The sequence below is a fragment of the Aptenodytes forsteri genome, unplaced genomic scaffold (genome assembly GCF_000699145.1).
Source record: "Aptenodytes forsteri isolate BGI_AS27 unplaced genomic scaffold, ASM69914v1 Scaffold193, whole genome shotgun sequence".
In the NCBI taxonomy this organism is placed as follows: Eukaryota; Metazoa; Chordata; class Aves; order Sphenisciformes; family Spheniscidae; genus Aptenodytes; species Aptenodytes forsteri.
This window is the reverse complement of record NW_008795405.1, coordinates 14,791,551-14,807,386: the sequence shown is the minus strand read 5'-3', so window position 1 is coordinate 14,807,386 and position 15,836 is coordinate 14,791,551. Positions and strand designations below refer to the sequence as shown.

The following is a 15,836-nucleotide window of genomic DNA, read 5'->3' as shown; positions in this document are numbered from 1 at the left end:
AAATTTTATTAGTGAGAATGAAATTACGAGAATTATTAAGAAAAAATAATTTGTGAAGAATAAAATTTCTTTAAAAATTCAGCATATAGAAAATAGTACTCCTTTTTAAACACTAATGAATTTCTTTTTTAAAAGGCAGGTTCTTTCACCCATTTCAAAATTCTGATAACATAATTCTGATAATGGAACAGTTTATATGGTATTTGCCTTCCTCCTCTTATCTTAAGGGCTGATTCAGGCCAACCTGCCAAAACCTACAGCTGGAGTGAGCCCCAGTTCATAGGAGCTCAGAGGAGTGCATTTGTGCAACACAAATATGGTATTTTCCAATTTTCATTGTGCACGGCATAGCTTCTCTCTTCTCTACAATAACAAAACCTGGAGTTTCCTGGAAAAATCAGTCCCCTTCAACACAGTAACAAAGAGAGGCATATCCTTAGTCACCATCTCCCCTTTAAGGAAAAATTCTCTTTACAAAAGAGACCTCAGATCTTAGCAGGTTAACGCTCTCATCTCCACAACTTGCCCTTCTCAGAGTTGACAGCATCATCACTACAAAAGGCTGAGGATGACACACAACAAAAGAAATGTAAAAAAAAAAAAAACCCACACTATTATCTTTACAGGCAAACCATACAGCAGATTAGCACCACAATAACTGTCACATGTAACTTGAACTTGCTGCACCCGATCCATTGCGTTTCTTATAACCTAGATGTATAAAACACGTAGCCCACTTAAAAACACTACACACACACACAAGGTAAATTGAGAGAGCAGTAATTTTTAAACAGACTTAAATACATGCTAATGGTAAGATATCTAAAGATGGATGTTTTCATTTGCATAAATATGTGCTAGGCATAAAATTTTCCTCCTCCCTGAGATGCTTCTAATGTTGCACATGCAGTTTCTATGATAATTTTTAGTGAGAGAAAACCACCAAAGGTAACATACTGATTTGTAATAATAGCAGTTTCTCTGCAGACTATATATTTTCTACTAGCTACTAAAAGAATCCTTGCACTATTTTTCATGTTATGCAACAGCACAGTAGAAATGCTTTATTCTCTACATGCTAGACTGTAGTAGCAAGAAAATAACACAAGCTGGTAGACCAAGCATTGCACATTCTTTCAATATTCACGGTAATAACCTTAACTCTAATTAGACCAAATAAGTTTAAAGCCTCTTACAATGAAATCCATCTCTCCTTTTCTTTCCGAACTAAATATTTAGACCATTGCTTTGCAAGTAAGAAAAACTACGTACCTAGAAGCTTAAAAGAAGAGATACACTATTTTCTCAATTTAATGATTATGTTTCTGATAGATGTGTACCTTTTTGCTGCTGGTGATACAGTTTCCTTTCTGGTTCCTGACGGAGAAGGTAAGGAGCCACTTGGTTTCTTTGGTAACACAGTTCCATTATTAACAGTAGTCCTTAAAGGCAGGGTTTGTACCAGCGGTCTTGCTGTAAAACAAGCAGAAGATGAAATAACTGTTTTAATTTTCTTTTTTTTTTCCCCAGCAAACAACATAGAATATTTAAAAATATCTGTGTAGTAGGCCATTTTTGTTTCACTATTGCCAAATTCACCATAGATGAGGGTTTTAACACGGAGGAATTTTTTTTATTATTATTTTTATAATCATATCAACCAAGTCATCTGCATATGGCTTAAGCAGACAATTCTATAACCTGTCTCATCTGTAAAACCTCTGTTCTAGCTCAAGGAGCTTACTGGTAAGTGCAAAGGTAGCCGTTGCCACCAAAACCAATCCTGCGCTCTTAAAAGACATCAGTCTCTTGGCCACCTGGATAGCATTCAGAAGAGTGCTAGAAATGAAGGCAGGTTGCCATCCCAGAAACTCCTGCTCTTTATCCCTCAATGTTCTTGCAGGTTTTCCACAAGCAAATGATCTATTAAGAAATCCTTATTCCCCGAAAAAATCCCTTCTTTTAAAGAATATGGGCTTATGTTTGACAAAAAGGAATTTTACCCATTAGTCAGAAAAAGCAATTGAAATCAGCAGAACAGTGGACTTAATGAGCTGACATTATCTACCTCTGTTCTTCTGATCGAACGTTGGCTCAAAAACTGATATACATGTCATACCTGTAATTAATATTAGAAAAATGGAAAAGTCCCAAATCAAATACGTTAAAAATTAGTTGCAAAAACAAATAGCGGTTAAAACTGCAAGCAATGAGTACAAACATGAAAACTATAGTAGACCATACCCTGAAAACACAAACACGACTAGTGCTCTCCCTACAGCAGGGAAGAAAGCTGCGTACATCACTTGAAATTTGACAGAACTTTGTATCACAAGCCTGCTTTGTAAAGATGCCAAAAGTCTTTGGGTTCAGAGAAACAACATCCGAGAGAAGGCAGCAGTCACAAGTCACTTAAGCAACACAAGATAAAATTTCACTGAACTTGGAGAGCATAGCAGAGAGAATCCCTATGAAATGTTCTTCAAAAAAAGACTGCTGAGGATAAGTAATCTAAAAAGTAAAAATTTAAAAAAAAAAAAAATCTAAAAATTAACAATTGCATACAGTCCTAGGTTATATTATGATAACATCTTATTGTAGCACTGACGGCAAGCATTTATTGACTTGTTCACCTATAGTTTTCATATATTGAACAACAGAAGATAAATGTGAAAGCCTGTGCCTTGAGAAGATTAGACCAGTAAATATGGTCTACTCAGGAATGCAAGTTTCAAGAGAAACTTTGTTAAAATATATACTTGCTTGTCATGTATTCATCATTTATTTGTTCAGAGGGGAGAAATTTAGAAAACAATCCATAAGGAAATATTGAAGGAATAAAGCTTATTGGGCTTAGAAGACTGAAGGATGACACGAAAACAAGTCAACAAATTAAAAAAAAAAAAAAAAAGAATCTTATCCATGCTCACTGAGGATAGGAGAGCCTAGAACTGCAGAAGACTGATAGGGTGAAACAGGATCATTCTTACCGAGGATAGGAAGAGCAAGGGCTCTCTGATTTTACATGAAGCTTTAAGGCAAGGCTAAATAAGACTTAAATGAATTCATGGTGCCTATCAGCCCTGACTTCCATGATCTATTTTAAAAGACTAATACTGTCTTTAGAGCTTATACAAAACACCTAAAACTTACTGTACTTTGGCTTCTCATGCTTCTATTTATTTATTACATTTTTTAATTAAGGGATTCAGATATCATGATCCTATTTACTTCTACAGTATTCATTCTTCCAAGTTAAATTCCTTCTACAGTTTCATGCTGGATGCTTTACTGCTTGTTTCCTGACTAAGTGCTGCCGTAATTAATTTAATCAGTACATATAAAACTGATTCTGTTGCATATTACAGAAGCACAGATAGCTATAGTGGAGCAGCTGTAGGTTTCCTGACAAGATTTCTGTAGGTCACAAAACTTTAATGAGGCTTTGAGATCACGAATTAGAACAACAATTAAAGTTAAATAAACAAATTAGTAAAGTATTTTCCTTCTTTATAGTTATATTAAAAAATGCCTATTAGAAAGTAGCTGGAGTGAACTAGCTGGAGACTGTTTACTCTCCTAACCTTAAGAAATCGAAACTAGCAGCAGCCAGGAATAAACCCTGCAACCTTTAACAGAGGTTTTGCTTCAAATCCAATGCCAATCCAGAACACACACTTCTGGAGCTGGAGATTTAAAGATCCAGCCCCATGATCAGCTAGCATAGAAAGCAACACCATGAAACTCTTACGCAGCACACAGAAAAACTATACATTATTCAATGAATCCACTATTTACTCTGGAGCTATTTAGTTTTATTTACAACAGCTATTTCACACCAGTGGTAACTGACATAACAGTCAAACAACCCCAAACATGTCATTGCTGTTAGAAGTCAGTAACTCAAACACATTGGTATTATTGCTTTGTCAGTAAGGTTTATTTTGGAAGTTCTGTTGCTTCAAGGTCTTACCTGTGGTAGCAGGACTGACATGTTTAGCAGCCTCAGCAGCACCTTTTTTAATCATACTTTGATCTATGGATTAATAGGGCTGTTAAGTTTACAAACAAACCAATAATTGCAAAAGGAAAGAACAACAAACACAAGTGAAACAAAGGCAGGAAGCCATACTGAACTCCACCAAGTAGTTGAATTAAATATGGAAGGGGGAGGGGGAACAAAGAAACAGAAACCCAAAACACCATTAGCGAAGGAGCTCCACAAATGGACAAGATAAGCAGCTCACTTTCCATGATGTATGCTGCTTTTAAACTGCCTAGCTCAAGTCTAGAACAAGAACACACACAAAGACTGAAAACAAGCTCAAGCTTTTTTCCATTATAGGTTTGAAAGCCTGAAACTTTAAATCTTTAAACCAATTTTAAATCTGAAGTACTCAGAAAATGTCGCCTTCTGTCCCACAAAGCTTCTTGTTCCAGACTTTAAACACTGAGGATCCTGTTTTCCAAAGGCACGAACCTCCCCCTGACACACACGCTTTTAATCCTGATGTATTTCATCTATAGATCAAATGAACGAAGCAGCATACAATATGCTTCAAACCCCAGTTTGCATGGATGAGATTTTTGTGACACTTTGTGAGCTCAAATTCTACTTTTTACAATTCTAAATGTGGAATTTGTCATCAAATGATCAATGGAAAGAAAACAGATCGAGTCCCATACAGCCCAAGTGGCAAAACACAAGAAGCCACCGCTCCAGTTTCACCCATGTCTAAGCAAACCCCTCTCTTAACAGTCTCCATCATAAGCTTCCATAACGCTAAGTTCAACTCAGTCTTATGCTTAGTAATTGCATGCAATCCGTTATAAAGTAGTTGTGCCTACTACAGGAAAAACAGGCCATTGTGTGAAATGTATCGTATTTGACAAAACTGCTGGAAGAAACAAACAATCAGGATATTTCAGACTCTGTTTTACATTACAGAGTACGTTTAATAAGGCTGACCATACACTAATGATACAACTGATATATAGTAAAATTAAAAGTTCTTTACATAAATTGTTACAGTAGCAATTATTTCCAGAAATTAGTTGGATTTAGTTGGCAATTATCAGGAATCACTTCAGTAATTTGTAATGGATAAGCAATTGGCTTTGTAGTCCTCCATTTGCATTATCACAGTAAAACTTCTTACGCTGTCATTTCACACACACACTAAGAAGTATCCGTGTCATATACACATTTAAAACAAACAAAAAAACCCCCAAAACAACCCCAAAAAACAAAACACACAAACCAAAAGCTAGCCATAGAAGGCAGAAGGATAGGCTTACAGCAGCTTTTCTTCAATGTACATTGAACTATGGCTTTAACGATCTGCCACGACCAAGAAAGCACCTCCTGATTTGGAGTTCAACTCTGCTCATAGAATCCATGAAAATCTGGTCTGCATTTTGCTAAGTAAAGCCAGTAGGCAAGAACAACTGATTTGGTTACAACTCAGTAATAATTACTAGACTTTATTTCCTCCACACATCAGATAATATCTATTTTACAGGCAACATAAAGCCTTTCAATCCCTTGTACAACCAGATTTGGTGGAACATTTTGTCACAGTGAAGGCTATCTTTAGTAACGTTTAACTTAACTTATATTTTAATTATTTTTTTTGCAATCAGACAAAGACAAAATGAGGAGAATACAACAGAAAGAGAAGAGAACAGGAAAACAAGATCACAGACATTTACTGCGTATTCTGTCCAACAACTAGCATGATATACAATCAACTAATCTGGCTCTGTAATTCTGTCCCTTTCTCCCTTCCTCGGCTCCAGACACAAAACATTGTAACAAACATGATGTCTCAATTCAGCAAATTAAGTAAGTAGTTCCTTACCTATTCTGTTAAATCAATGCCTAAAAGTAAATATCTGTCACAAAGTCACAAATATATAACCGAGATGAAAGGAAGTCCTAATTTCCAGCTGAGAAAATTATGAGTCCATAATTGCATATCATACTTCTGATATGAATTAAGTTTTTAATTTATATTAATACATAGCAGGTCGCTAAAAGAAACAATTTCTTAATTTAGAAAACAGAGAGCCTGTGAAGTCAGCCATACTTTCTTTCCACATCTAGGTTGCCACCACTCTTACTCCTAAGGCTACCCAAAAATACCTCATGCATTTCTGCTAAGCTGCAGATAGGAAGTCTCCCAGGCTTTTGCAGCCTCACAGACTACAGTAAATCACACCAGCTGGGTTCTAATAAACCTTTACTACTGCAAAGCGCTGGATGTTCAACTCCAGCTTTTCTGATTTGTGTACAGACAAACCCATTCTTGCAGAGCAGGAACCAAGAGAGAGCACGCTGCAGCACATGGGCACAGCACAGCATATTGCTGAGTGGCAACGCTTGTCACACCTGCCACCTCGCTGGCTCTGGATCTGCTGTGCTGGAACAGGGTCAGACACCAGCCGCAACCTTTCCTTCGGACCTGAGCAGCTGGTGTTGCACCATCTCCTCGGTCATGTCACCTCTGCGCTAGCTCAGAGCTCTGTCTTTGGCTATGCCTGCACCATCCAAAGACACTTAAGACATTAAATGAAAATTACATTTTACTTAAAGTTAATTAATGTTTGCTGTCAGAAAAAAAACTCTTAGGAGTTTCACCCATAGAAGACAATACATTCCACAAAGAGTTTATAAAATAATCTTGATCAAAAGTCAGGAAGTGGTAGCCATGGTTAAATATAGGGAGTGGATTAAGCAGCAAGAACATGGAAATGTTTCGCTGGTTCATGGGAACTTCAGAAGGCTCACAGATTTAACCACTTGGATTTTTATGTTCTTTTTAACAGATTAAATTTCAAACATTTTTTTTCCTTTAGTTTGATTTGTTGGTTTTGAGCATATCAAAGATCTAAAGAATAAGCTATTTTAATACATATAAAACACTCATTGAATTGCACTACCTATTTTAGATATATCTGAAATGCAAACCTTTGGTAGGTCCTTTCTTGTTCTGCATGGCCTGCTGTTCCTCTGTAATATTCAAGCGTCGAACCACATCAGCAAGGGCAGATTTGAGCAGCTGGATGTCATCTTCCTGCATCTGGACACGTTGCTCCAGAGAGGCAATGCGATCCGTTACCTCCATACTGCTTGCAGCAGAGGCACTGTCATCTAAGTAAAACAGCAGGAAAAGATGCATTACCAACAGTGTATAACCATCAAGGAATACCTTGTATAACTGGCTGCAGGTAAAAACAAGGTTTTTCTCAGAACTGATGACCTCTTGAGGAAGAAAGTTTTTAAGTGACCAAAAGGAAGAGATGGAAAGAAAATAAATAAATAAATAAGACAAGTACTTAAGTAAGATGTGATAATGAGGTTGGCTTCAGGGTTACTTAGTGTTAATTGGGCCCCACTATCAATTATCTACATGTCTGAACCGGAGCGATCAACTATCACCCTTCGCTGTTCTGCTCAACACAACATCCTGGCACTGGCAGTCATTTAGGTAGAAAGCTGTACTTTCTGATATGCTACACACCCTTCCAGACTTTTCTTTCTCACATATGTGACAGACATATACATTAGACATATATAAGCAATAGATAGGCTTACGCTTTTTCAAGTTATCATCCACAGACTGGAGAATAGATATTAACCCCATCTGCTAACTCCTAATTTATACCAGCAGCTTTATGAGAACATTCCCCTGACTGAACTAGAAACCTCCCTTCGCTGTTCTGCTCAACACAACATCCTGGCACTGGCAGTCATTTAGGTAGAAAGCTGTACTTTCTGATATGCTACACACCCTTCCAGACTTTTCTTTCTCACATATGTGACAGACATATACATTAGACATATATAAGCAATAGATAGGCTTACGCTTTTTCAAGTTATCATCCACAGACTGGAGAATAGATATTAACCCCATCTGCTAACTCCTAATCTATACCAGCAGCTTTATGAGAACATTCCCCTGACTGAACTAGAAACATGAAACAAATTCAGAAATACTCAGTTAATTGTACTCTTAGCCTGCAAATTCTTAAAAGGGTCATTACTTTGCATACAATTCACCCATTATTTGGAAATAATCCACAGAAGCTTAAAGCCTGCAACTCCCAGATGAGGACTACACATTTTTTCCGCCCAAAACTAGTAATAAGAATATTTTTCCTAAATGACCACTTTCGTTCCACTGCAGTTCCTATCACACAGAAACATTGTAATTCCTTACAATATTAAGTTAGGAAGAAGAACATATTTCTTCTGTTAAAGCCAATCTCTCTTTGTGAAGAAGCTGGTATTTGTTTTCATTTCTTGTGTACTTAATTCTCCTCCATTCCAAACCAGAGTTTTCCACTTCTTTTGTACAAGGGCATAAAATGAAAGTTAAATGGCTTGGGCATAATAATAACAACTAGTATTGAATTTTAAAACAAAGTAAGAGTTTCAAACAGGAAAACAACAGCTTCTGAGTGCATTTAAAAGCATGTCCAAAAATGTTAATACATACAAACTTTTAATCAGAAGGGTCTTGGGAAAAATTGCATTTAAAATTAAAGGAAAAATCTATTCATCTCCAAACCACCCCAATACAAATTGGTTTTGAAATCTGTTCATAAGCTGCATTTTGGCTTCCTTACCCCTCGCACCCCCAACAGCTATCTGCAGTTACCAAAAGCTGAATTAGAAACAACTCAGAAACAAAGACTATAACAATATTGACAGTCCATAAATAGCTACAGGCTCATATAGTTTAAATTGCTTGTTAATTCTGTTATAGGATTTTCAGAGCATATTTAAAATATCAACATTAGGATATTATTAGGCTGAACATAGTGGTAACGTAAGTATCCGGTTCTAAACAAAGTAAATCAGAACTCAAGTTCCTGAAAAATGCTGAAAAACTTTCCCCATGATGAAACTTTCCAAACTTTGGCCTAATCAGACTTCTGCTCAGCACAGGACTCTGTCCTGCAGCTGTTACAGGTAATTAATCCCCAAACTCAGATTAGCAGCCATGCTGGCAGCAGTATGAGCTGCCTGCAGAACTTAACCTTTCCTTGTACAAACAAAAGGCCCACGCTGCTCTAATGACTTTACATTTTAACTCAGCTGGAAATAACACGGATTAGCATACTGGACAATAGGCAACCAAATCAAAAGCTTGATTTAACCAATACAAGCCAAATTCAAACTTCAGCCATTCTGCCAAACTCAATACAGCACAGCATCTGAATTCAGTCAACAAAAAATAGCCGGTTCCCAAATTCAGGGCAGAGAAGGAAACCCAGGGAGAAATTGGTTGGTGTTAAAATGTTCTAGCCCTTGTTACAGAAGAAAACATCTTCACTGAAGTATCAATTTCACTAATTTTTAAGTTTAAAGAAATAGTATTTTTGCTCATAAACCTTCAAATAGTAAATTAGTGGCACTGGTTTATTTACAATTCTGTAAGAATCACTCCCACTAACGAAGAGGTACCTGTCCTCTTCCTCCCCCTTCTCCCAGCTGCCACTGTGACTCTTCCCCTCGCATTCTTGCTGACCAACAAGCACCAGCAAACCCTTCCTCTGGAAGGAGCACATCTGCGCCTTCTGCTGTCACTGTTCTTCCTGGTGCTTGTGAATGTAACCCTCATCCTTGTTGCAACCTACAACTTGCTCTTTTCTGGTGGTTACTGCGCTGGATGCCGTTCCCTTCCAAGGATGCAGAAAAGAATAAACTTTGTAACAATTTTCAGTAAGATTGCAACTGAAAATTTCTTAGAGTCCAGTCACACTTCACTTTGCCTCCCCTTTGCATGCATATACAAGTAAGCTAGAAAAGAGACACAGAATATAATAAAACTGTCTCTTTTGAAGAATGCAAAGTTCAATTATAAAATAAGCATAACCTGTTTGTTATGCAAGGAGAGGATGGAAAGTTCTTGCCTTTGAGATCATTACATCCGAGTACATTGAGCAATGAAGTTGCAACTTCAATGCAGACAAATAAGCAAAGTGGTATGGTACCAGAAAAGAAAAAAAATAATTAATGGTATAAACTAACCAAACAACAACAACAAAGTCACAACAGATGTCATCCACTCTGCCCACAAGAGCAAAAGCTGTATTTGTTAGCCTAACTTGTGATCTGCCTCTGCAGTATACAGCTCATCCTCACAGCAAAGAACATTTGCAAGGAAATTTTTAGCACACATTTGTAATGCAATTTACACTCCAAGTAGAGCCATCTTATTATTATTGTTCCCAAGCCAATATTAAATTTAAAGTGACTATACATTTTATGGCACTTAGTTCCACATTTTCTCATGGATAAAGCACATCCTCATTCAGACTCCACCACCTCGCACAGAGTGGGCTGGGAGGGGAGCACAGGGGGTTCGGAGGAAGGCGGCTGTGAGGTGCCAAGAGGCCACCGACTGCTGTGCCTTGGGGTGGTCCAGCCCGGGGCTACATTTTCCCTCGCAGGGTCCACGCATGCACTCGCATGGCAGCTGGGTTACAAGCGTGCTTTGGTTGTACAGTTACAGTAACTGAGAGAAAAGCGCTTTATAGTCACGATGTAAAGATCCTCAAAATCCTTCAGGTGAATCCAAGTAAATATAAAGCATGCTTCTAAAAGAAATCCACATAAATAGAAATTTGCAGCAATAATACACAACTGTTACTGCACAGCTTTACCATATAATAAGAATACCTTATGTCAATACACACTACTTTTTGTGACGCCAAATTCAACAACATTAACAACTCTTTAACAGTGTCAGTATGTTTAGGTTTGGTGACCTCTTTGCAATCTAGCTGTCATAAACCCCACAGATGTTCACTATCTTGAAAGGTGTATGAAGGAGACTACAAATCCTAACAATTTGCCTTGAAGCATTAGATCTCCTTATCAGTCACTACCACCACTTTTCCCCATGGACAGACAGAAGAGACATCGAATCACCTACATGGGCAGCATCCATAGCATGTTAGAATTAATCATTGCCTCTTTTCATCAATAGGAAGAAAAAGGACTTTTAAGGCGAAATTTATGCAACCTGTTTTTAGGAATCTGAAGTGAATTACATCCTACAAGTGTTCGTTTCTTTTCATGGTTTATAATGCAAGTCTAAATCACTGACTCAAACATGTAAATCTACATCTCATGACATACATGCTACCTACAATGTCCAAAATTAGATAAAACAAGGAGGTATCAATTCAGATGCCTGATTTTTTCATCGTAACACATATTTGTGGTAAAGCTTGGAAAGAAGTGTCATTTGTCATTTATGCTTTGCTGAGATCCTGCAGGTTTCAAAGAGAAGGCAGCAAAAGAGGGGAATGTTCTTCATGCCTCTCTTTAAATTTTCCAACCAGATAAACCATGATCTCATAGATTGGAAAGATTTCTTAGGGCAAACTAAAAGACAATACTGAGTCAGATGATTAATCTGCTTCCAGAGCGCCTTCCAGTTTTTCAGTAATTTATTACTTGAACTTAGCCAAATGTGAAGAAACATCTGAAGCAAAGCCAACAACAGGACGTGTATGCTGTTTACAATAATTATTTCAATATTATTTCATTTTATGTAGGCTAAAGCAAAATGACATACTTACACTATTAGTTAGAAGGAAGCATATTAAAATGCATATTATTTTCTATAGATTTTACCTGCTGGAAAACTACATCTGAACTGTACATTAATGGTGTAGGAAATAATTAAAATTAAAATAAACTTGGCATTTTCCTCCCAGAAGAACTACTTCATTAAACATATTCCACCTTTGCTTTATGCAGACATTAATTTTGAGACTGTCTTGTCCAGCTCAGACCATGGCAGCTGATTAAGTAGTGGAAACATTAGGTACTGATTCTCCAAAGACTGGCAAACAAATTTGAGTTTATTCAATCTACATGGTGTCTTTGGAGCACCAAGTAACAGGATCAAATTGAAGTGCTTCCAAAACTTTTCAGGATATACTCTGTGCATTATATGATCATAAAGTACCTAGCCATTGATGGGGGTGTTGTTGCTAGACACTATTATAATACAATTTAAAAGCAGCATCTTAAAGTCTTTGCCAGAGTTGCCCCTGAATTCAGACACTCTGCAGGACATCTGAAAAGAAAATCTAAGCCTTCTGGGGATAGCAAATTCCAGCAGTGGTCTCTGGCAAAAATTAAAGATAATCCACATGATGGAAAACATGGCAAAGGATGGCAATGAAAAGGCAGCATCACCTGCACATAGAGATGCCCTTCTTCTACCATAAACATACAGATTGTGCCAACAAGCCTGAATTGAGCTTAACTGGTAGGAATACTGTCCATCATTCAGAGATATTGGTAAGTGTATCACACTCTGCACTTCTCATGAAATTAATTGGTACAAGTATTTACATTCCTTGGAAATCGCTATGAACTTTAGGACCGCTACTAGAGCCTTATGAAACATGCACATGGACAGAAAGGAATTCTCCACCCCCAGCATACAGCCAACTGTATGGTGGAACACAGTAGCTGCTGAGAAAGCCCATGACACCAAAGGAAAGTTAAGAATAGCATTTATTAAAAAAACAAGCAAACAAAAAAGCACAGTCTCGCAGCTGAATTTAGATAGGGAGAACTATAGACTGGATTTGACCCAGCATACTAGCAAGCAGGTAAGAACAGTGAAGATGCTACACTTCCAGAAACATTTTTCCACCCGTAAAGGCCCACATTTTTCAGACTCCACTAACTCTGCAAAACTATCAGATGTGGCACATGTTATTTGGTGCACATGTGGCAACCGCCTGTTCTCCTGCCCACATCATCACTGAGATCTCATGCAAGTAATTGAGTTACTTAAACTATTTTCTTCAAGCTCCCTGGGAGTCACACTAACACTAACTTTCAAATGACCTCTCCGCTTCACCTCTCTCAATGCCATCTGTTTAGCTTGAAACTCTAACAGTGCAGAAAAAATCCCTCTGCGGCAGGCATAGAATCAGGCATCTCCTACGTCTTCAAAATCCTGTCCTCCCTTTTTGGTTCATTTCATGCATCTTTGAGTCTGGGGCACAGAAGTCAGTCAGACAACCTATTTGACAGATACAGTCTGTCTGAATTGACAGCCAACAGAGAGAAAAAGGAGAATTAGGAAAAGACACAACCATCCAAGGTTTAAAATGAAAACATCTCGCAAAATGAACACAAGCAATTCGCTGTGGCACGTGAACAGGGGAATGCAGCCACCACACCGTTGCCAGGCTTAATGCAAGATCTGGAAAGTACCAAGTATTCTCCTTGTAGCAATTTCTGTGGCATAATGTCAGCGGTCGTTTGCAGACCAAAAGACTCACTGTGCAAGAGAACAATGGGAAAATAAAACAGCAGGGTCAGTTTCCTTTGACAACACCACGCCAAGCTCTTTTGTTTAAAAGATTAGTGTTGACAGTATTGCACAGACTAAATATCTTTCCTCTGTCCACTTTTCTAATGCAAAACATTGTACGTACCTGAAACATAGCAGCAGCTTTCCAGGCTTGTCTCCTGGGGACAATGACAACACATATGGGCAACAGCTTATCATAAAGTCTGGTACATACTGGACTGGTCTGCTAGACCCTGATTTGACCAGATTAGAGCTTTCCACTGTGAGAAGCAAGTGGATTTAAAGCCCAAAATAATGTTATCCTATTTAATCTTGTTATTTTGTGTGGTTAGGGAAAAAACAGACAGAAATCTTTAACTACAGTTAAAACTGTAAAACCATGTTGCTTTACATGAAGTTTCAGAAAGCGAAACTGGTTGCCAGCTGAACGCTAAAGGAATGGCCTTTATTATGTCAAATCCTCTAATTGTGTTTTGTTATAAAAGTATATATAATAGGATAAAAGTGCAAGCACCATATATGCTTTTTTAGCTGGAAAGCTTTGACTATGAAGAACTTAAACCCGATAGCTACAGGAACAATACCACGCCTATCTATAAGCTTATATATGTATATACGCATAGTCTTTGAACAGGTAGGACAACTTTTCAGTTCAATCCCTATTCTAATGCACGTACTTAACATAAGAGTGATTAGCATTGCAAAGAGATGCCCTAGTTGCGTACAATCAGGTACATCTCACAGTAGGTAATCTGAACAGACCAGAGTAGTTTTTCCATATCCTCACAAGGTATGAATGTGTAGGAGGAAACGGGAAGAAGACAACTCTATCCCACACATCTGCCTAATGCCGGAGTCTGGACTGCACTGGGAACCCAAGAGATAGGTGATCTAAAAGGGACCACAGGAACAGTAATGTAAAGCATCATCTTGTGAGAACAGACCACTTCTAAACTGTATTAATAAAAAATTTGTAATCCAAGTATTTGTTCATCTACTATACATGGACTACAGATGGTTATTTTTGTGAAGAGTATTTTCCCTCCTCTAACAGTTAGCTATTGTAGTCCAGTATTTATAAAATCATATTACTGTATTTCCCAACATTCACTGAGGAATAACTTGTCCTTTTACAGTTTTACCACTAGAAGCTTAAAGATGAGGAATATAACTTCCTAAAATTAGAAGCAGAATTTGAAAGGACAAATCCATAATAGCAATCATCACTCAGAGCCTCACAGCTGGGTGCACTGTACTCATTAACGAAATGGGAGAGAAGAAAATGATCTTAACAGAAAATTCTCAGAAAGTTCCTCGTGGCTAATTATTCAGCAATCACTGTAGCAAAATTATAAGCATGTGCCCTTGACCTGCCTGTAGCTGTCAAGCTATAACCAGCAGCTTACTGGTTTTTCCCCAGAGGATGGTAGATGAGCTTCTATTTGGAAATCAACCAGTTAAAAATTATCTTCTCCAATAGTGCTTAAGTGGAAGATGGAAGAAATTTTTGGCACATCAATAAATTAGAGAAGTTTTCCCCAGAAGAAGTCTATCAATGTAAATGCTTTACAGTTCAGAGTTACTGTGCAGGCCCTGTTGAGCACCGAAATCAATAGAAAATGTTTTAACAAATTATCATTCCTCCACATTACGCTGGGATCAGTCCGTACCATAAAAAAAACCCCAACCAACATTGTGAACAAAAGCCAGGAGAATAAAGACGACCTTCTGTAGCATAATATTAACACAAGGATAGCAGTTTGAGAGAAGTGACACCATGGGATCTGCCTAGTTAAGAAGCTGAAGATACAGTCTAACACAAACTTGTAAAGAAAGGAACCAGTAGGGTAATTAATCGAGGTATCTCAGGGCAGAAGAGCTGGGCTGTGTTTTACCACGTTATCTTCTTGGTGATGTGCTGAGGATGTGCCTGTACCACACCCTTAAGGAGAGAAGAAAAGCAGGTTGTGGAACATGAGAGAACATTTACGACGAGTCTCATCTCCATGTCACAGCTATGGCTCAACGTTCAAGTCATCCTACAAAAGCTAGCAAGGGATGAATTCAAATTTGTCTCGTGATGTACGCTAATAAGACTTCATATTTTCTTTAGCACTGTTAGACAAAAAGAACCAACTTAGATGCAAGATTTGCTTCTGCTAGACGTTTTAAACCATGTGCAAATAAACTTCACACACTGGTACACGCAAAACGTTTCTTAGAAACTTTATCAGTACTTAGTTCAATATATTTTCACTGTCTTTGGGGGGGAAAAAAAAAAAATAAAAAAAGGATGTCTCCACTGGATTCTTCAACTATGCCATATGCAAGTAAAGCAGAAAGATTTACTTTTACTTGCAGTCCGGACAGATTTAAAAGGCAAGACAACCGATTTAAAACATCTTTTTAAAGTTACTGATGTCAGCCTGTGATAATGCATTACAAACCAATTTTATTTTATCTTGTTTGTTGTGTACT

At 37.7% G+C, this 15,836-nt stretch overlaps 1 protein-coding gene across 5 annotated transcripts in view; it reads right to left on the bottom strand.

Moving 5' to 3' along the window:
- The window catches only part of EML1 (echinoderm microtubule associated protein like 1), a 132,806-nt gene that overhangs the window by 50,599 nt on the left and 66,371 nt on the right, over window positions 1-15,836 (bottom strand). For 3 of the 5 annotated variants that reach the window (XM_009280829.2, XM_009280830.2, XM_009280831.2), the window contains exons 2-3: window positions 6,971-7,153; window positions 1,341-1,473 (exon numbers count right to left, since the gene is read on the bottom strand). In XM_009280829.2, the coding sequence (XP_009279104.1) occupies window positions 1,341-1,473; window positions 6,971-7,153 (316 nt within the window). Of the gene's footprint in view, window positions 1-1,340; window positions 1,474-3,973; window positions 4,037-6,970; window positions 7,154-15,836 lie in introns of all 5 variants that reach the window. The other 2 variants (XM_009280826.2, XM_009280828.2) reach the window with 1 other exon arrangement.